At 41.4% G+C, this 21,472-nt stretch overlaps 2 protein-coding genes and 1 long non-coding RNA gene across 3 annotated transcripts; 1 reads left to right on the forward strand and 2 right to left on the reverse strand.

Moving 5' to 3' along the window:
- Window positions 1–937: 937 nt before the first annotated feature.
- Window positions 938–10,171, reverse strand: msh2 (mutS homolog 2 (E. coli)). Its single transcript, XM_005919472.3, has 16 exons — window positions 9,912–10,171; window positions 8,631–8,779; window positions 8,258–8,542; window positions 7,915–8,061; window positions 7,546–7,695; window positions 6,952–7,085; window positions 6,274–6,473; window positions 5,874–5,983; window positions 5,667–5,790; window positions 5,123–5,273; window positions 4,919–5,016; window positions 4,340–4,591; window positions 3,953–4,157; window positions 3,612–3,859; window positions 3,312–3,487; window positions 938–1,226 (listed from the first exon to the last, which is right to left on the reverse strand). The coding sequence occupies exons 1-16, from the start codon at window positions 10,117–10,119 to the stop codon at window positions 1,050–1,052; spliced, it is 2,814 nt and encodes a 937-aa protein (XP_005919534.2). The 5' UTR covers window positions 10,120–10,171; the 3' UTR covers window positions 938–1,049.
- A 2,222-nt stretch (window positions 10,172–12,393) lies between these two features.
- LOC106633139 lies at window positions 12,394–20,209 on the reverse strand. The gene is made up of 2 exons (XR_001336191.2): window positions 20,081–20,209; window positions 12,394–13,297 (listed from the first exon to the last, which is right to left on the reverse strand). It is a non-coding gene; the product is annotated as an uncharacterized LOC106633139 (long non-coding RNA).
- On the forward strand, window positions 13,036–15,619 carry gch2 (GTP cyclohydrolase 2). Its single transcript, XM_005919469.3, has 6 exons — window positions 13,036–13,288; window positions 13,586–13,695; window positions 13,877–13,932; window positions 14,464–14,495; window positions 14,595–14,679; window positions 14,867–15,619. Exons 1-6 carry the CDS (start codon window positions 13,036–13,038, stop codon window positions 14,994–14,996), a joined length of 666 nt encoding a protein of 221 aa, XP_005919531.1. The 3' UTR covers window positions 14,997–15,619.
- Window positions 20,210–21,472: the final 1,263 nt, after the last annotated feature.

The following is a 21,472-nucleotide window of genomic DNA, read 5'->3' on the forward strand; positions in this document are numbered from 1 at the left end:
TTCATTGCCACAGCATTAGTGCTACATTTGGCAGTTTTATGCCAGATGCCCTTCCTGACCAGTGACCTTTCACTTGCTAAGTTAATAGTAAATGAAATCTCTATTTTTTATTCAGTGCCCTGATAATTGAAAAAGATCTTGGCACCACTAGGACTCCCAAAGTTATGCGTCCAGCCAAATTCAGCAGTTTTAAATTATTCCAACAAGAAAAAAAAAACGCATTGTAATTGGAGTTTAAAAAAAAAAAAAGATTCAAAATAAAGTAGATGTGATGCTGAACAAGTTTTACAATGATGTGCCAAGACTCATCAGTATCAATCCTACAACTCTAACCTGGATAAGCAGATAAGGAAATTGACGAGTACTGTTAGTCAGCTATCATATGGTATGTATTTAGATGTGAACATTTCTGCAATGAGATGGGTTCTCAGTGTGATTTACCACCAGAACTAACTTCATTATCCATACTGCATCGAGTGATCAGAGCTCTTTAAGCAATTAGTCTCAATTATACACAGTATTACCCGAGCTGAGCCATCTAACCTCCTGACCAACAGTAGACACACAAGTTACTGGTGTCACGGATCTGCATTAACCTAAGACCCGAACTCTTCCACGGCATGCATTTTTATTTCTCTTTGATATTTGGGCATATTGGGACCCGATGAATGTAAAAACAAATAATTACCAGATTTTTTTTATTTTTGTTTCTAAGAAAAATGAGAGCCACACATGAGAATATTCGTTTAAAATTTCGATAGAACAGTAGCAGTATAATGTCCTCGTAAGTGGATATCAGGCGCTTGTAGAGTAAAATTGAGTATTGGTCTAAATAACCCAAAATGTGATGTCCACATATGTGGATGCCAGGTCCTAGGAGGTTAAGCGACAGAGCAATCTCACGAAATAACTGGGACAAAAAAACAAAAGTGTCTGCAGATTGGCAATAAATCCTTTATTGGAAAACTACAGTATAAGCACTCTCGTGTTCTTCGCTACAGTGATGAACTTTAACTTTGCAGAGCAGACAGCGGGTAGGGGTTTAAAAATCAAGCAGTTTTAACAGGAACGCAGCGTGCAAGGACCTCGCTGATGTACGTGTTATTTTGGGCAACCAGCTTCTGCTTCATTTTCCTGAGCTTTGCCTTCACTTCCTCCTCAGTCATGGTGGCAAGTGGAAGTGACTTCACCTTCTGCAGAAAGTAGTGGATCAGGTTTTCCCCCACCTGAAAAATAAGCAGGGCATGGATGTTACAAGAAATTCAAACTCTCTCTTCTGGTTTCTGAATGGACCTCAGCTCTACTCTCTGAAACGAGGCGCTTTTGCTGCCTTTAAGTCAACTTTCTTCTGATTGGCTGCCTCTATCTGTAAGAACACAGCAACAAGTGTATTTTTTTCCCTTCTTTATACTGCTATGCTTGTGACATTCCTTCACCGTGGAGAATAAAATACCCATCTTTTTACAGTGTGAAAATATCAAAGGAGGAAAAGGGCTGAAAGTGACAGTTCTGTTATCCTTCACTGGCAGTAATTAGTAACACTGGGAACAATCAGAGCTGTTTGTAGCAGCCAGGAATCTTTTGAGGTGATGACTTTCCTAGAAAGGGATTTCTAGTTCTGAGATTCTTGCCTCAAGTTAACTTTTATGTCTAACCGCAGATTTTCAATAGAGGTTTTATTTACTATGATAAGATAACCTTTATTAATCCCACACGTGGGAAATTTGTTGGGTTAAGGCTGCCGACCTTTGCCAGCGCAAGGACTGAGCACCTGAGCTTGCACCTTCTGAGGAAGTCTGATGTGGATCTTGACTTGTGTTGTTCATTATCCTGCTGTGGACACCATCCTGTTTTCGTCTTCAGCTTTTTAAAAGATCCCGAGCTTCTGCCACTCTAAAATCCGACTAATATTTCCCCTGTTACGGGGGAATTCAAGTTTGTGCTACTCGATCTTGCTTAGGAAAATTTCTTATCACATCTGGCTCTGCAGTGAAACGGCTGAGATAAAACGGAACTGCACATGAAGTCTTGTGAGTAACTAAATTGTCAGAAATTACCATTGTTTCAGTGCCACTGAGCAATCATTTTTCTTGCAGTCAGGCAAACTAGTGCAAAAGATAATGTTAATCTATGTAGGAATCAATAGGCTGAAGTCTGATGACTTGTCCTCTAGGGGCGAAGGCCAGTATTTCAGACTTTCAGAGCCAGTAGATATCCAGGTCAAGACTTCTTTAATGCATCCAGAGAATAAGCTCAACAGAAATGAGGCAAAATGGTGGTACGGTGATTAGTCTCACAGCAAGAAGGTCATGGGTTCAACTCCACCATCTGGCCAGGGCCTTTCATTGTGGAGTTTACATGTTCTCCCCTTGTCCTCAGGGGTTCTCTCTGGGGTCTCCGGCTTCCTCCCACAGTCCAAAGACATGCAGTTAGTGGTGTGAGTGCAAATGGTTGTCTGACTCTCTGTATTAGCCCTCTAACAGGCTCCCATTCCTTTGACAGCTTCAAGTGTATTCTTATTTTTGCCCCCCTGCCCTGACTTTTGGTCTCTACACTTCTTTTAATAAAAATCTGCTATTATTAGGAAGACTAGTAGTCTCCATTTGCAGCACAAATGCACATTTATGCCTCTTTTCCACTAGTACCAACTGTGCTCGGCTCAACTGTGTTTTTATGGTTGCCCCATTAGGCGGCAGACCCTGTTACCAGGTACGTTTTTTAAGCGTCTGATCGAGGGGGAAGCAAAATTCAAAATCGCCATTTATGGTTCAGCGGGAAATCTACACCAAAAAGGAGAAAAGCGTCCCTATATCGCCTAGCACCGCATCTAAATCACAGATGCCTGCTTCTGAAAGAAGATGATTTGTAGACAAATACATCACTTGTACCAACAATGTAGTGTTTATTAAATGATAAATGTCACTATGGACACCGCTGTGTCTAGATCAGCAGTCCCCAACCCCTGGGCCTCGGACCGGTACCGGTCCGTGAGTCGTTTGGTACTGGGCCGCGAGAGTTGAGGCTCAGGTGTGAAATGTATAGTTTTCAGGGTTTTTATCGGTTTTCAGTGTTATTTTGTTATCGTTTTTTATCGTTAACTCTGTTTTCCTGGGTCTTTTCACGTGTGTTATGAATAAATCTTCTTTTTTCGGTACCGGTACTGGTTTTATTTTGTTGTATTTATCCGCGACACCTTAAAGGCCGGTCCGTGAAAATATTGTCGGGCATAAACCGGTCCATGGCGCAAAAAAGGTTGGGGACCGCTGGTCTAGATTATGGTGTTGGTATAATAGTGGGAATCTGAGCCTTACCTGCTTGTCTGTCTTTCGCCTCTTAGCCTTGGGCTCCTCCTCCTGTTCCGACTCATCTCCTGCAGGTTCTTGGAATTCCTCCAGCTCCTCCGCCTTCTCCTTCGCAGCGGCCAGCACTGACGGCGGGAAGCAAGCCAACTCGGCCACGTGGATTCCAAAACTCTGGTCACACACGCCTGAAGACAGAGACGGATCACTCTAAAGGCGCTCTGGGCTGATTATAATCGTTTGTTGAGATTAACATTTTTAAAAGCACAAAGCTGCGTTAACCCCGAGCGAAACCACGTGCTGCGTGCTGACCTGGCTTGACTCTGTACAGCATTGTGAGCGTGTTGTGCGACGTCAGGGCTGTGACGTGCAGGTTGTGGACGGTGGGCTGCTGAGCTGCCAGCGCCGTCAGCTCGTGGAAGTGGGTGGCGAACAGGCAGAAGCAGCCGATTTTGGAGGCGATGTGCTCGCTGATGGCCCAGGCCAGACCGAAGCCGTCGTAGGTGGACGTGCCTCTGCCGAGCTCGTCGATTATGATGAGCGACTTCTCTGTGGCCGAACTGTAACAACAACAACACAGACGATGAGAAAACCTTCCCGTATCTGCTCATCGGTTATTTGTATAACTATTAATAAAGCTCGTCTGTTCTTACCGCAGAATGGCGGCTGTCTCTAGCATCTCGGACATAAAGCTGGAAACTCCTTTCACCTGGCTGTCTCCTGCACCCACCCTTGCCAGGATGCTGTCCATCACGCTAAGCTCCGCCTTCTCGCATGGCACAAAGCAACCAATCTGAGCCATCAATGCGATCACACCCACCTGCCGGATAAAGGTGGATTTGCCACCCATATTTGGTCCTGCAAAGGTTTGGAAAACATAATGATTTTCGAGGTACTTCCAAGACTTAATAAAAGCTGCGCTTATTACAACATAGGGCTGATTTTTACAGTGATGGGCCTCATCAATGACAGCCAGACAGCCCACATGGGAGAATTTGCCTTTAAATCCACCCTTGACTTAATCTGTGCTTATTTTTCACCTGTTATGATATAGAAGCTCTTGTCTTCCTGGACAAAGCTGATGTCATTAGGTATGAATGCAGTGTCTGCATCCATCTCCATGCAGGGATGTCTAGCCTGCAGCAGCTCCACGCGCCTGCAGCCATGGTCTAAGAGCTGGAATTGAGGCCGAACGAACGGCACAGGAGCAGACACCGATGTGATGGCAAAACTCGCCACGGCGTCCAGCTGCGCTATCACGTCGCTGAGCGTCTGGAGGGGATCCACGTAACCTGACGGTTTAAAACATTTAGAGCCTTAAATGAACCATCGCAGGCGGAAGACCGCATCATGTGCAGGCTCCAAAACGATTTTGTACTTGATAAAAGAAAGACCGCAACATCACCAGTTCTTTGACGTCTATGCAAAAATTCCAAGTGCTGTAGATTTTACTGACCTTTACAGAAAATGTGAAATCAATTAAATGGTCTCACAAAGCAACTTTCATGCAATTATGACATTTCCAGTTTTCACGCAACCCGGATACAATCGTTTCCTATGCTGTTCAAATCGATGCCTTGCTGAGAAGACAGTGAGGAGCATGTGATGAGATTCCTCACCTGAGGCAATGTTGATGATCTCTTTAACGATGGCATTCTGGGCTTCCTCATACTCCTCCCTGCTTTTGGTGTACTCCTCGTTCAGAGAGCTCAGCTTACTGCATGCGAACATACATCGGCGTGAATCATCAGATGGCAAAAAAAACCCGCAAAAAAACGAGCAGCGTTTTGTGATGCTGACATTAGAGACGCGGTGAGGCACACCTGTTGGTAAAGCGCACACCATTCTTCTGCACATCCAGCGTGGTGAATTTCTTGTTGTTCCTCAGACTCTTTTCCTCCTTGCATGTGACTCTCAGGTAAAATCCCAGCACGGCGTTTGACTCCAGCTTCACGGTTTTACCCGCCTCCAGACCTGAAACACAAAGTTACGCCAATCTGTTTAAGCATAAAAGCCAAAGTGGAAACCTTCCTTTAGACGGCCGTCACCTGCCTTGCACAAGGATTGCTGCGGCACCAGGTTAGTTAGGACACACAGTCATTAGCCACTATATTAGGTACACCTGTTCAACAGCTCATTAACATAAATATCCAGAGAACCTATTTAGGAAACTACCCCTTTTTGTTTTCTTGTAGGCACACACACACACACACATACACATAAATTTCAATTAAAAGAAAAGAATTAGTATTAGGTTATTTATCACTATATTCATGTCGTACTTTACAAGTTATTCCTCTAAGAACAGATTCTTTGTATATACCAATTAATAATGTCAAGGTTATATTATGTATATACTGTAATCACCTAGTTCTCTGGCTGCACTGTTCAGCACGGTCTGCATGCGTTTTTCCAGCACATCCATCTTTTCTCTCAGCTCACTCAGCACCGGATCAAATGATGCCTTCACCAGGTACTCGTGGTGGTCAATCTACACGAAACAAGAAATAAGTCAAATGCACAACAGGCTGTGTGCAAACGGAGGGCAAAATACTTTGAAGCAAATGAAAAGACCTGGTTCATGTCCAGTGTGGTTTCAATCATCTCTTGGTACTTGGTGCAGTCAGTCTGCAGGTCTCTGAGAGGCGAGAGGAATACTGCATTTAGCAGAACCTTGTTGCTACCTGCAACACAAACAAAGTATTAGCCTAAATTTTAGTTAAAAGTGATTTGAAGCAGACTAGATCTCAGTTTTGAATTCATCTGATTCAATACATAAATAGTTCCATCCATAAAAAACAGCATCCTTTGTTTACACACAGTCAGCACGATGAAGCAACAACAATCTTTGGACTCCAAATAACAACAATTAAGAAACTGTCAAATCAGCTGTATGAAGCAAACAAGACAGCATCCCTGCAGCCTGCAAAACAGATTGTAGAGTGAGGTAAACAGTGTATAAGCTGCAGCTTACCCGTGTATCCCTCCAGAGCAGTGATAAGAGTCGGTATTTGGCTCACAGCCTGGTAGACACGATAACAGTCCTGCAGCGTTGCCGTGTGACGGTGAAACTTCTTGGCCAGTCGATGAAGATCGGGAAACCGCCTCAGCAAATCGTCCTGACAGGTCTGCCTCAGCACAGAGTCGCACACAAAGCTTTCCACCAGGTCAAGCCTGCACAAAAATATCCTCAGTAATTGTAAGTCCTGTAGAATGGCCTCCCCCAGAGCCCGGACCTCAGCGTTATCGAAGCAGTACGAAATCATCTTTGACTGAGAACTAAACAAAAGGCAGCCAACATCCAAAGAAGACCTCTGAATGTCCTCGAGGAAGCCTGGAGAAATACTCCTGAAGACTACTCAAAGAAATCACAAGAAAACTTGTCTAAAAAAGTTCAGTTCAGAATTTCCATGTATGCGGACATATCGGTAAATTTCTGCATCTGTTTCGACTTTTCCTGTCAAATTATAAAAACATGAGGGCTGATTCATAATACCATACTTCTATTCCCTTAAATGCCTCCTTGAAATGTATAATGTTTGTTAAGCTAAAGATGTTTGACTAGGAGGTCTTATCGCCTACAGACCTGGCATATTGCTAAGTTGGATTTGTTCAAGGTACAGAAACCCTCCATCCCTCATCACTGTATTACCTCTCCTCTATTTTAGTTTTGTCCATGAGGGGCTGTTTGATCCACTGGTTGACCAACCGCTGACCCTGCGGCGTACGGCACTTATTCAACAAACCGGCCAATGAGTGAGCTCCGGTGGTGTCGTCAGGTGAACCCTGAAGTATACAATTTGCATGTTAGTCGTGAATTTAACAGATGAATTACAGTGATGCACGGACAAATTGGGAATATTTTTATCACAGTCGCACGTATTTGCTACATAACAGAAAAAAAACAAAAAAAACAGGCTCAGTCAATAAAATCAATATGTCACAGCTACTAGAACTTGAACGGGTTGCTGGTTTTCTAAATTTCTTGCTGGTCATTTCCAAATTTGTGTTTTTGAATTCTCTAAATGACATCTTTTTGTTTTTCTAGCACAACAACAACCAGTTCCTACAGAGCCTGCAACCACAAAGAGCCTGTGGAGATACAGAAATTATTTTATTGCTGCCATATAATCTGCATCATTATAACTGCATTAATAAGCCAAGACAAGCCAAGAAAAGAACACTTCTGTTATTTTGGTGCTTTTATCAAGGTGAAAACTTTGAGGCGTTGACACCGGTCACTTACCTGGAAGAGATTAAGAGCCCTGACGGCGGCGTTGTCCAGCCTCATGTACTGACCCAGGTCCAGAGTGGTCAGGTTGAAGGAGTTGAAGTTGGACTCATCAGAGAGCAGTTCAAGGAAACGCACCACTGCAGCCAAACATGACATTGCCACCTGAGAATGACACCACACAAGGGACCCTATGGTCAAACTTCCCACATAGTGACCTGTTCATATGCACGGCCTTCAGCCTGAGTGTCATTTAGTCGGCAGGAGCTGTTATGACTGGGATTTTATCAATAATGCTTAGTTCTAAATGTTGTTGTAAAATAAAGAAAAGTTTTTTCAAACCACCACCTTTTGTCAAAATGTTTGTTTTTTCCTGTCGTTCACCTGTTTGTCCAGCTCAGGTAAGGTGTTGCTCGCCACGGTCTCCCCTCTCTTTGCTCTCAGCAGCCTGTTGAGATCCTGGACCATGTCCTTGCTGTTGAACTCAGCTCTCTTCCTATCAGAGACTAGCATGCCGCCACGCTGCACCACCTACACAGACATACAAAAACAACAATATACTCGCATCACAAACTCTGCTTATGCAGCCAGAGTATTAATATTCATTTTTTTAAAGTCAGGCCTGGTTTAAAGAAAAGAACACTCGTTTAAAGATTTCCCATTTTGCAAGACTGATGTTCATACTGATTTTTTTAACATAAGTTTAGTAATTACCGTGCCCACATACCTCACGCAGTTTACTCCCATCAGCGTTAGCTTCCCCCTGGGCTAGGAGACACTCTTTGGGACTGATTTGGACAAGCAGGGATTCCAAGTTGGAGAATATCTCATTGTCTGGAAACTCGCACACTCCCATCGTCCACTGGGCTGCATCCACATACCCGACCCCAACAACACGCTGCCCATCAGCTCCAGTTGCAAGCCGCACAGCTACGACACCTGCACAGCCCTCTGAGCCACTTTCCCCACCAAAAAGGATCTCCTCAAGCTGAGTCAAGTTTCCTGGAGAGGCCTGCATTTGGACACAGGAGGTAAGATCCAGAGTTGTTTTTTAAACAAGCAGAAACCACCCTGATATGTCTCAATAGCCAGCACAGTACCTTGTACTCAATCTTCCAGTCGTGCTCCTTGCTGCTCTTGCTGTGGTTCCTGTACACCTCCACTCTGTACTGCCTCACCAACAGCAAATTTTTCACAAAGGCCTCAAAGTTCAGCTTGCTCAGAACCACACTCTCCAGCTTTCGACTCCCTGTTGACCAACAAAAACATGTCAAAATCTTTGTAATGCGTCCTTCTCATGGCACAGAGTGCTGGTGGTTTCAGTACACAAGTATCTCATGTGACCAGGTGGCATTTTTTATTTAGCAGATCATCTGCCTCCATCTCAGCCTGTCCCCAGCATCCTGCTTTGTATGTCCTCCTTCAGTATGTCCAAAAACCTCCTGTATGGGCTTCCTCTTTCCCTTCTGCCTGGCAGTTCTAATTAAGGATCTTCTGTCTAATACATCCACTATCCCTCCTCTGTACATGTCCAAATCCTTGCCCCTCCAACTTTGTATCCAAAATGCGCAACTTGAGCTGTCCCTCTAATATAACCGTTTCTAATCCTGTCCATCCTCCCAATTAATTAAAATCTTAACATCTTCAGTTCTCCCTCTTGTCTTTTTCTCAATGCCACTGTCTCTAAATCATACATCAAAACAGGTTTCACCTTCCCTTTCACTCTTGCTGCTACCCTCCTGTCAAAAATCACCCCCGAAACCCATCTCCACCTGCACCACCCTCTTGGTACTCTCTTCTTCACTTATGTTGTGCACAATCCAGTGCTCTCCATGGTTGACTCAAGGTATTTAAACTCCATCATTTGTCCTAGTGTAAAATTTAGAGTCAGCACAAAGGTACAAGTCATGCAGGTTTTTGTGTTGTATGCTGAAAACTACCACAGAAGAAAGGAGCTGCAGCTAGCTATAAAGACTAAAACATCTAATATCTGGGTGAAGCAGTTTTTGTTCTCCATGTTTTTCTGTCAGTGACCTCACAGGAAATTTGTAGCTCAATGATATATCTCCATTTAAAAAATGAAATGTCCCTGAGACAATAAATGAAAACACTTAACTGTAAGAGGACCCCTCATCATTTCCCACAAAAACATACTCTGTCCAACATTTAATTAGCCATGGCAATGCTTTTGAACGTACAGGACCTGCTAGGGCTGCAGCTAATAGCAGCCACCTTAGCTACAACCTGTGAAACCCTTTCTCTGGCTACACGTTCACACCAACTAGGTTAGCTTAATAGTGAAGGCACCGAGGCACCCCTCGTCCCCTTACTTGTTTAAAAGCGCCAACTGAAGTTAGCTTAGTGCACAGCTAAGCTAGTACCTGAACCCAAATATTTGATGACCCCGTTCGTTTTGAAAACCTCCTTCGCCGCGAATATGGCGTCCTTCCCGTGAACCGTATAATATTCGTTACGGTCAAATATCCGGAATGTGGTGTCCGGCTTCTCCGGCATGGAGAAAATGAAGTTAAGAAAGCCGTGCTCGGCTGCGCTGTCCATGGACAGGTTCTGTTTCGGCTGCACCGCCATCCTGGAATCTCCCGCCACCGAGCAGAACCAAACAGGAAGTTGCGTTGACGAGATGTTCCCATAGAAACAAGAACGCAACCGGGGCCGCTTACTGGGAACATTTTTATTCACAAATGCAGACATTTCAAAGCTAAACCACGTATAAACAGATGTTTGAATGGTCTTAAACTCTCGAGTAAGTCGCTGAAACATGTAAATGACAAGAACGCCGCTCGCTTCTTCTTTTACGTCTTCAGTAGCTCGGAACACTAATGTTATGTAAACATTTTCGAACCTGACTTAAAACTTCAGTAATCACCGGAACATAAATAATATCGACTTTCTAACTCACATTTCTCAGTAAATAACTCAAAACTAATGAAATCGTTTAAATGTATTAAAACTAAAAGTTATTACGTCGAAATTTTGAAATGATAACCCAAATTTTCGACTTCCATCCATCCATCCATTCTCTTCCGCTTATCCTTATCAGGGTCGCCTGGGTGGTGCTGGGCCTAACCCAGCTAGCATAGAGCAAGAGGAAAGGCACACCCTGGACAGGTCGCCAATCTAACACTGGGCTAACACATGCACACCTATGTGCAATTTAGAAACACCAATTAACATAATATATATACTCATATAATTATAATTAACCTCTTATGGATCAGAGCAGAATTTCATCAAACAAACTCAACATGAAGTTAATAGATTAGTAGATGCTTTTCAGTTACTGGAAACAAATTTCAGAGGGACCCACAAATAAGAAGCAGCCAAAAGTGGCTGCAGTGAAGGCTTAGCTGAGCTTCTCAGGGGAGAAACCGCTTCATGACCACATCCATGGGTTCTATACTTCAGGCAGTCATTTAATGCAAAGGATTTCTTCCAAGAATATGAAGCAATCCTTTCATTTAAACTTATCGTAGTTTGTCCTATTGATTTAGAGTATCTGATGCTTCTTTCAGCTGCTACCTTACAAGGGGTCAACACAGCTGATAGCGCTGCACAGTTGATTTAGTAGATTTGTATGGATTTTGGTCTTGAACCAGGAAACTGTCTGATGCAAGGCAAATGTGTAAATCACGACATTATGGAGCCCTGTGTAAACCCAGAAACAGTTAATTCAATTAAAACAAAACCAAAAAATAACCCCATTGAATTAAAACCTTATCGACCTAACAGCACATGCTCTCTATACTTAGACCCTGAAGTGTAGACTGAACTTACTGACCTTTCTAGCGTGAACTTAACTGGAACTAACATTTTTAAACTTATCTAAAATAATTTTAGAAGTTAAAGAAAGTTACACTTATGTTTTTGACTTTTGAACCCCTATGTAAATTGAATACACATCTACCAAACAAAAAATGAAATCTATGGATATCTGAGTGTTTGCATGCCAATATTATTATCTAGTAGCTGCAGTGAATGAGTTTTGTGTAATGACTGCAGCTGAGACAAAACAGTAAGTAGAAACAAGCAACACCTTTTCTTAAAACGATAAAAGCCCATCCGGATGGATGGCTACATCACTTTAATGCTTTATATATCAAGTGGTGCCTTCACACATGTACAAGTTACTTATGGCATGTGCCCTTTTAGACAATCACAGAGGCATAACAAGCCAGATGCTCTTTAGCCTGAAGCATGTGTATTTCTGTGAAAAATGTCTAAATGTGATTCATCAGATAAAATAAGTTTTCTACTTTTCCTCAGTCCGTTGGAAATGAGCTTGACAAACCAGAAATATTTGTGAATTATATATTAATTCCTTGCGTAACTTGCTTTAGGGAACATGGCAGCAAATTTTTTTCTGTGATATGTGCTGTTGATGAGTAAATACCTAATACTTACCTAATGTGTCGCTTGTGTTTCTTGCTGTCATATTGCTTATAGTGAACAGAACAATTAAGTGATAAAATAAACCAATTTGCACGGGTGATTGTTTCATTCTCTGTCTCACACCCAAAATATACAAACTTATCACAATCTGCACACTGACCTAAAGTGACCTTTGACCTACAGCAAGAAAAAGTAAATAAATGTAATAACTGTTATCTGATGATTATCTTACATGTCTTAATTTTATGCCTTTTAGTTTTTAAATTCTTACTGTTTTTAACTTTTATTGTTTTTATTTATTCTTTTTTTTTTTTTAGTTCAAATAGCTGCACAGTACTTTGGTTGAAAGCGCTTTATAAATAAAGTTACTATTATTCTTATTATGATTAAAATACTATATCACCATGCAAACAACATTTATTACTTATCAGATATCAGATCCCACAAGGCTTGTTTGTATTAAATCATTTTATTCATGAAAATAATATTACAAAATTAATGTCAAACCATCCACATTTTTCATAATTAAGACATAGAGTTAAACAGACTGGTTGTAAGTATCTTTAATGCAGATATGTACCTTTGAAGCCCTCTGACATTTTGGGCTGTGTATTCCCAGCAGAAAAAAAAACAAAAAACACAAACATATTGTGCTTTTGATTGTGGCTTATCAAGACAGTTCACGTGATTATACAACAATTTGATTTCCATAAAATTAAAAAAAAAAAGCATGTGAAGTCATGAGCCTCACGAGCTTACTAAGATTTTTTGTATCAGAGTAACATAACTGGAACAAATCAACTCAGATGATTTAAAAAGGAGGTTAAAAAGGTCTCAAGTGACATAAGATAAGGTTTCTTTCTCTTTTTTTTTTTTCTTCTTTGCAGGGGGCGGGGTTGGTCAGTATTTAACCCCTCTGACGATGCTTCCTTTTTTGACGTACGCACGACTCCAACCAATAGGAGCCTGATGCGCATCCCAGGCAGGCCCCATAAACAGGATAACTACCGAATAGGCCAGCCAGACCCGCAGGGCAACGGAACTTCATCCTTGTTTATTTCTCGGTCCTGAGCAGAGTCCAAGCGCGCCTTAACCATGAGCACAAAAGTCGGCGACATCGTGGAGGAGTTCCACACAGACAACAAGATGTCAACCGTCAACAACCACCACGAGACATCCCGCAAAGAGTTGGAGGACGCGTCTCGGTTACCGGCGCTGGAGACCGCCTACACCGACATCCTCAGGCATCTTGGGGAGGACACCGACCGGGAGGGACTGTTGCGCACCCCGTTGCGCGCAGCCAAAGCCATCCAGTTCCTCACCAAGGGCTACCATGAGACCATCGATGGTGAGTCACCTGGGAAAAAGTTGAGAGAGGATGAGAGAGTGAGTTAGCAAAATGACTTAACTCAGTATTCAGCATCTTTTTACTTATGAACGTTTGATTGGTCAAATCATGATATTTTAAATCTTCACAGACGTTAAAATTAAAAGATCAAGGCACAAAATAACGGGTAGATCAAGTATTAAGCATTATTATTATTATGATTCCAGGATATTGAAAAGATTTCAGATGAATGTTTCCTTAACTGAAGTAAAGATAATGGAATAATTTAAATGCATATGTTTGCTTTTGTATCACCAGACATCTTAAACAATGCCATATTTGATGAAGACCACGATGAGATGGTGATTGTGAAAGACATAGACATGTTTTCACTATGTGAACACCACATGGTGCCCTTTTTTGGCAAGGTAGGTCTATGTGATTGAAAGAAATGTTACATTTAAAAAAAAAAAGAAAGAGTGAGACAAGAAAAAAGCTTTCTTACTCATTAAGCATTGTTCAGTGAATTAATTTCAGCATTCAACCACTAATATTGACCTCCTGTATTTCTCTGATTATGTGGTCTCACTGGCTGTCGTCCCTCTCCAGGTTCACATCGGGTATATTCCCAACAAAAAAGTGGTGGGACTGAGCAAGCTGGCAAGGTAACAGAGTACGCACCCACACACATGCACTGTACCCTCCAGCTGCCACTGTGTCTGTATGTTTCTCGTGTTAGTGTCAGCTGACTGTGTTCTTCTGTTATTCCAGTGCATTGACCTGGAGGCTTAGAGCCTAAACACACTGGCTATCATCTAGGCCTCTCATCAGACACAAGTCTAAACTCTGCTCGCTCTCGAGCCATGAGAAAATCCTTTTGGACCTGTGGGAATCCCAGACTATTATCACAGCCTCTCTGCCTGTCTCCTTCTCCTCCTGTCCTAAAATATCTCTTTAAATCTGAATATAGTGGTGCAGAGTTACAGTAGCTGCAGATGAACTTGAGACAGTCTCACTAACGTTGAACTGTGAATGACAAATTCACAGAATGTGACTGATTCACAAATGACAAGTTATACAGTCTGCTGGCTGGAGAAGAGGCCGGTAGTCAGGGACTGATGCCAGACTGTGTTTATTAAAAACTGAATCATTATTAATGAATCTCCTTGGCTTTTCTTGTGTTCTGATTTCTGCAGGATTGTGGAGATCTTCAGCCGTAGGCTTCAAGGTAAGCAACCGGCAAATGTGTGCACGCAGTAACAGCATGAAACTGGCATCGTCTAGTGTACCGTATAAGCTGAATTTCTTTGTTTTGTTTTGGTTTCAGTTCAAGAGCGACTGACTAAGCAGATCGCCGTTGGGATATCTGAGGCTCTGCAGCCAAAAGGTGTAGCCGTGGTTATTGAAGCGGCGTAAGTACAAACATACACACATTACCTACCTTCAACATTATTATCTGTACAGCTTAAAGCTGCTGTTATATTGCACAGATATTCATATAGCATTATATGACACAAAATACTGGCCTTAAGCAGAGCTTAGGAGCCAGTAAGCTCAGGAGCTGCAGAGGTTTGATAAGCGCACTTGTGTGTTTTGCAGGCACATGTGTATGGTGATGCGTGGTGTCCAGAAGATGAACAGCCGCACAGTGACAAGCGCCATGCTGGGAGTCTACCTCGAGGACCCCAAAACCCGGGAGGAGTTCCTGTATCTTTCACGGCGCACTTAACAGACATTACGTGCCATCCACTCCTGAGCCACTGTCTACAGTTGCACGTGGAAAGCTCTAGAGTTCCAGGGGATCTGCATCTGACTGCTGCAGATCCAAGACCTTCACCTATTGATCTAACCTCAATACACTGAAACCGTGAAGATTTCAGTCTTACTGCTGATCATCTATTGTTGGAATCACTGTGAACACAACATACTTATTTTGATGGTGCCTTTAGAAGATATTGTACAGTCTTCATTGGCAGTATAGTATATTATTATTGCCAAGTATACAACTTCAGTGCAATATTGTACTTACGATTTAAATTGTTTTTCTGATGGGACATTCACAGGTGCTCTTGCAAAGTTATTGCATTTGTTATTCACTGGTTTTGCTAATTTAACAAAACTTGTGTCCTTTATAAATACATTTATAAAGTCTTTTATGCATTATGTGGTATTTTAGGATGCATATTCAACGGTTATGGCTGTAAAATGATTCAAATGAGTAGAGCTGATAGAAGTACTGAGTAGATGTTTGTTTGATCAGTGGCCACTGTGACAAGTCAAAAGCAGCATTCTGAAAGTTTTCAGTCCAATTTTGTTCATGTTGAAAATAAATAAAACCTCAAGGGCAACTACTGTTGTGTGTTTGAACTATTCTATTTACATTATATAAGATTGTAAGTATGTAGAGCGTTCATACTGTGGAACAAATAAGATATGATATGAAATAAGACCCACAATTCACAAGACCTTTCAAGAATCTTCAGAAGCAAACACCCAACACACTAGACAAATGGGAAAAATGAAGCCAAATGAGTTATATCTCTCTGCTCTTTGTTGACTACAGCTCAGCAACAACGCTATCATTCCAAATAAGGTGGTGGTCAAACTACATATGTCCCTGGATATTAGATTTTGTTAACAACCGCCTAACAACAGCCTGTCAGGCCAGGCAAGCACACATCCTCCACTCTCACTCTAAGTACTCAAGTCCTCTAAAGCTCTCTGTTGAGCCCTTTTCTCTGTGCTCTGTTCACACAACTGTGAACTCATGTAAAACTCAGACCATTGTTTGACACTGATTGGACTAATAACTTTATTTTGATTTAGTCTTGCTTTTTTTAAGTGCAGAGCAGGTTTTTTGTTTCAATTTAGTTTTTATTGTTTGAAAATGTTAACTTTTAGTTTGGAGGGTGCATGTCAGAAATAGAATTTATTAAAATATTGCTTTTTTAAAAAAAATAAAAATAAAAACACGCCTTTTTTAAAAGCAGTTGTCTCACAGTTTTGTAGATATCCAGATTGTCAATAAACATATCCCTCAAAACTTCATCAGGGAAATTGTGGTAAAATTTTACCAAACTAACAAATACTAAAACTTCCTCTACATTTTTTTTTTTACTATATTTTATTTTTTCAAGTTCACAAAACTGTTTCAGTTATTTTAATTATTTTCAAGGGTCTAGTTTTCCTGCAGATATTTTTATATACACAGTCATATTCACCCAAAAAGCTACAAGCTATGCAACATGCTTGTGGATTGTAAGGAAAACTAAAAGACCTAAAAGAAAATAGCAGTGTAGTACAGATAGAGAAACTCCTACTAAATGGGTAAAACTTTTGGAAGACAGTTTTATAAGTCATATAAGAAACCTGTGGATCAGAAGGAGTTGCACCAGCTAACAGATGTATACTCAAATATTCTTAAAGTTACTGTGGATAAAATAATAACTTATAGGACTGAGTTTTAACGTTGCACTCACTGTTTTTGTTTAGGGAGAGAGCTAAGAATGTCAGATTATAAAAAAATTAATTTATCGTTCACACGCTAAATGCATGCGAGCACTTCCCTGCACTGTCCCTGTCTCTGTTCTCATTGCACATTTGGGTACTGTGGTGGGAATTTTCAGCATTGGCGGCAGCCTAGGCATTATGGGCGGGCCTTGTGGCTTCAGACACATCTGTAATGGTCACTGTGTCACCTTAGCTGGATTCTCCTCACATTCTTTCACAGTTAGAAGTAAAACTAAGTCAAGTGATTTAGTAATGAAAGATTTAAATTTCTACATCAGCAGTAAGTCTTTGCAGTAGCAACCAAGCGGAAGCTAAAGATTCGCTAACAGTAACAGGAACAGAGTCTAACGGCTGACCGGGAAGACTCGGACCACAGGGGGCAAAGCGCACCTCTAACGGGGCTACTTGGAGCAGATGGGACAAACAAAAAAAAATTCTGTAGAACTAAAAGAGGTAACTAAGAAGTGGTGCACAGCTAGCTTTAGCACAGGCTCTCACTCGGAAAACTACAGAAACAAAACGAAACCTGGTGAGGAGATTCTGTGCTCACAATCTACACCAACCCAGTGCACAGAGTTGTTAATCCATGTTGCTTTTTATTGTAGGTTTGCCATCTCTAAGCTACCACTGCTAACACCAACACTACTTTATGCTGGGGAAATAAATCTCAGGGACAAAATAGAAGCTAGTACTTATTTACAGTGGCGCGTCTAGAAAATTTTTGTTGGGGGGGCCAGGTAGGGGATTTGGAGAAGGGTGGCAGATGTAATTGGCAGATAATGTTTAAAAAAAAAAAAATTCTACCAACCGTTAACCATAATTCAATAACTCTAAACCTAACAACCGAATGCACTTTTAACTCTTATTAGAATGAGATTTTAACCACTACGGTGCAAAGTTTTTAGATACTGCGTTGATAAAGTACAAGAGATACAATCAGTCAGTGTTTATTCAGCAGTCAAGGACATCAATATTTGCATAGTATTTTTACTGACATGTTGTGCACATATGTTTTGGGCAAAAACATTTTTGAATATTAAAATACAAACATTTGTAACAAACAATTGACAAATTAGCCAGTGCCAATGTACAACTTTATGTGCCTGTTAAAAAAAAGAAGATAATCTTCTCACAAACTGGTGTTTGATTTGGAAACAGGAAAAAAGTGGGGAAACAACTGAAAAGACTAACATTTGAATAAAACCTGAAAGCAAGTAAATACTTTCTATGCTGCCTTATGGTAAACTTTGGTAATATTGATAAAGAACAACACTGGCTGATGATGAAATACAGTCAGCTGGCATGGTGACACTGCCAGTATTAACCTGCAGGGCTGGACTGGGACAGAAAATCGGGCATTTTGACTAGAGACCGGCCCACCAGGTATTAAAGCCATAAAGACTTTGAATGAAAACAAACGCTGTTGTGACAGTGATGTACAGTCTTGTTGGTATATGTATGATTTCTATACATTTTACGTCAGATAAAAACTTTGGTTGTAAGATTTAGATAATTATTTAATAAAAGCGAGATATTTTAAATGAGAATAAGAAAGAAAAGTATTTCTTTGTGCCCCCCTCTCCCTGTTAATGCCCTACCTGGCCCCCTGGCAACACTTTGCTAGACCCGCCCCTGCACAGTTACCAGCTGTCAGCTACTTAGAAAAGGATCCTGGTGTTATTTGTCTCTCAGAAACAGTTCATAACTTCCCTTCAACTCATTCATGTACCTAAAAGGTAAACCTGTTTCTCCATCACTGTTCAGCTCTGATGATTCAGTAAGGACATCTCCTGGTTTCATCTTCATGTTTCCCTCTCACCACATAACCAAACCATATCATGACCAGCAGCTTTACAGCTGTGGCTCCAGCAAACATCAGCTGATACTAGAAATTAATATTAAATAAATTCTAACAACAGCTGATCAAGCTTAAACGTGCTGCTGTTGTTTAGCGCGACATCCGCTGGTTTCCTCTTTCTGGCGCAAAGTGGGCGATAAACAAACAAGAGAGAAAAGCCGATCAGCTGATCATTGATCAGTTTCATGATTGAAGTAGCAACAGGAGAGGCAGGGGGAGAGAATGAGAGAAGAAGAGGCAGCTGTGCAGCGTAACGACAGAATAACTCCAGCTTTGTGTCTTTTTTTCCATTCTAGCTAAAGTTCGGGACAAACTGCGTCTCTTCTCAGCTCAATACGAAACGTGTAATATTTTCTCTGAATGAGGGACCATTCCATTTTTTTAAGGAGCCGTTGGCAACTCTACTAACTAACCTTATGAATAAAATAAAGTTCACTATCAGTAACATCATAGCACCCACCCAGCTGTATAAAAACTCCGTCAAGCTGGCTAGAACGCAGTACGAGTTATTGCAACTGACGGTAAAAAGTCAGCACAACGAAAATAAACTCCACCTAAACTTGGTTTATATCTGACCCAGATAGACTGCAGGTCATAACTTCTTACCTGAAGTTCAGTTCACCTGACACTCGGACGGCTGCCTCGGGGCTCTCCTCCTGCCTCCCCTTCCCTCATCCACCTGCTGGCCTCTGTGGAAGCCCCGCCATAGCCACCACCAAACAACTGAGTTATTTTTACACATCGACCTGCATCTGGCCAATCCACCACCTCTCATTGTTCATGCCATTACAAAAATAAAAAATAAGTCACCGGGCATGTGCCCGGTATGCCCGATGGCCAGTCCAGCTATGTTAACCTGCAACCAAATCTGCAGCTCCATACAGCAATGTTACGACTTAGATTATATCTTATAACTCATAACTCTTATGTTAGCTGCCCTCAGTAGCCTACTGTCTGATATAATCCACGGCTGCAATAATTCTTTAAGTGTTATTTTTTCCTTGGTATTCTAATTTCACCGAAGTTTACTAAACTCAACAAACTTAATATTACTTACCGGGACATTTATTCTGTCCTCATTTTCTTTCACCGAAAAATTGTTTCCTGCAGTGCTGTCTTTCGTGCTTGGCTCTCCTACCTTTGCTAACCTGATGCACATAGCGCAGAAGACGATGCTGCATTCACTTACACTCGGATATCTGAGGTTCACCGTTAAAACATAATCGTACATTTGATATTTGATTGAATTTTATTGTTTGGGGTGGCACCTGGGGTGGCCAGTCTGCCCTCCCAGGCCACCCCGCTGGACACGCCACTGCTTATTTAGTCTTAACAATAGCATTGACCCTGTTCCTGCACCAACACAGGTCTAAACACTAGAGAAAGAAAAATAAAGTTTTTAGTGCCCAGAAATCTGTCTATAAGAAGAAGTAAGCAAGACTCACCGGTGACTGCACCCTTCAGGAGCCCAGGTTGTGTCCGATGCTTCCAGCTGCTCGCCCGTGTTAAATAGGCAGCTTCAGGATCGATAGTGCCTGCGTCACCAATAGGAAAGGGGTGCGTAATTAACACTGGCTGCTTCATTAATATGTAGAGAGGATTGATCAGGGCTTATATCGGGTATTTTTTTGGGGGGGGGGGGGTTAACCTTAGATAGGTGGCTTGTCAGAATTTGACCCTGTTGCTAAGCTAAAGCTAAGCTAAAGCTGAATATAAAATCGGCACATTTATTGTATTTTTTATCAATATTATTGTAGATGGGTGTTAATTATCGTTGCCTATGTCATCATTAGTAGTTAAAGTCAGTTTTTTATTAGCATGAAAGAATATTGCTAGGATAACATAGGCGGGTTGGTATATATTAAATGCAGTATTTGCAGCATATACCATATTTATTTGCATGTTCCCAAGTAAAGTAATGGCAATAAGTATGTTTCCATATTCTCTCTTGTTTTCTCTTTGAATGTCAACATATGATAAATGATAACGAGCCACATCCAGCAAGGCCTCGAATACAATAAAACGAGGGAAATCTTCTCTTTTTAAAGTGTAATTGGCAGCTCCAGTTTGTTCATATATTTAAAAAAATATGTGAATGGACAGGACACTGTTTTTTCATTTTGCAGTAGTAAATAGCATGTACTGTATGTGGGTCCTTTGTGTAGTGGTTAATGGATTCATCTTACACATGAAAGCTCCCTGGTTTGAGAGTAGGATTGGATACAAATCCACCCTCAGGGCATCACAAGCCCAGATAAATGGGAACGTTGTGCCAGGAGGAGCAGCAGTCTTGCTCATTCACATATTCTCCTCTTTAGCGGTTGTTTTGTCTGGTAATCACCTCTGGGTTAAAATACGAATGCATCCAGACTTTTTAAAGCTAGTGCCACTTTATGTCTCAGTATGGAGACACAAAGTGGCACACCAAATCCCCCAGGTACGAGTATGCGACTTATTTAACTTAATATTATGAATATATACATTTAGCCTGGGTTTAGTTAAACGAATAACATGGATTTGTTAGAACATTTCCCCTGTCCAGAATGATATAACTGTCTCTTGATAATGTTTTTTGTATTTTAAAGCTCTGCTAAACATAGCTATGAACAGCTGACTCATTTACATCAGTCATATCTGAGAGTTACCTGCTGTAGATTACCCAGAAACTAAGGCCGTTTGTATCTTGTTGACCGGCAGCATAAATTAATAAGGACACGTTAAAAAAAATGTGCACATGTTGCTAAAGGCCTGGGGGAGAGCGAGCCCTTTAAATATCAACTGATGAGCTTGTGAACTCTAACCTCTTTTTCTGAAAGCAGTTGAGGGGATGGGGGTGG

This window comes from Haplochromis burtoni, unplaced genomic scaffold, assembly GCF_018398535.1.
Source record: "Haplochromis burtoni strain Fernald_Lab_line unplaced genomic scaffold, NCSU_Asbu1 Contig_37, whole genome shotgun sequence".
In the NCBI taxonomy this organism is placed as follows: domain Eukaryota; kingdom Metazoa; phylum Chordata; class Actinopteri; order Cichliformes; family Cichlidae; genus Haplochromis; species Haplochromis burtoni.

Bases quoted from the DNA above. Each gene is read 5' to 3' on its own strand.
- msh2 (XM_005919472.3), bottom strand. From the start codon at position 10,119: ATGGCGGTGCAGCCGAAACAGAACCTGTCCATGGACAGCGCAGCCGAG. The intron at 8,543-8,630 runs GTACTGTGCTGG...GTCCAAATGCAG, and splicing joins ACTGGAAGATTGAGTACAAG to GCCTCTCCAGGAAACTTGAC. The intron at 4,158-4,339 runs GTGAAAAATAAG...AAACCTTTGCAG, and splicing joins GAGCTTCTATATCATAACAG to GACCAAATATGGGTGGCAAA.
- gch2 (XM_005919469.3), top strand. From the start codon at position 13,036: ATGAGCACAAAAGTCGGCGACATCGTGGAGGAGTTCCACACAGACAAC. The intron at 13,696-13,876 runs GTAGGTCTATGT...GTCCCTCTCCAG, and splicing joins TGGTGCCCTTTTTTGGCAAG to GTTCACATCGGGTATATTCC. The intron at 14,496-14,594 runs GTAAGCAACCGG...TTTTGGTTTCAG, and splicing joins CTTCAGCCGTAGGCTTCAAG to TTCAAGAGCGACTGACTAAG.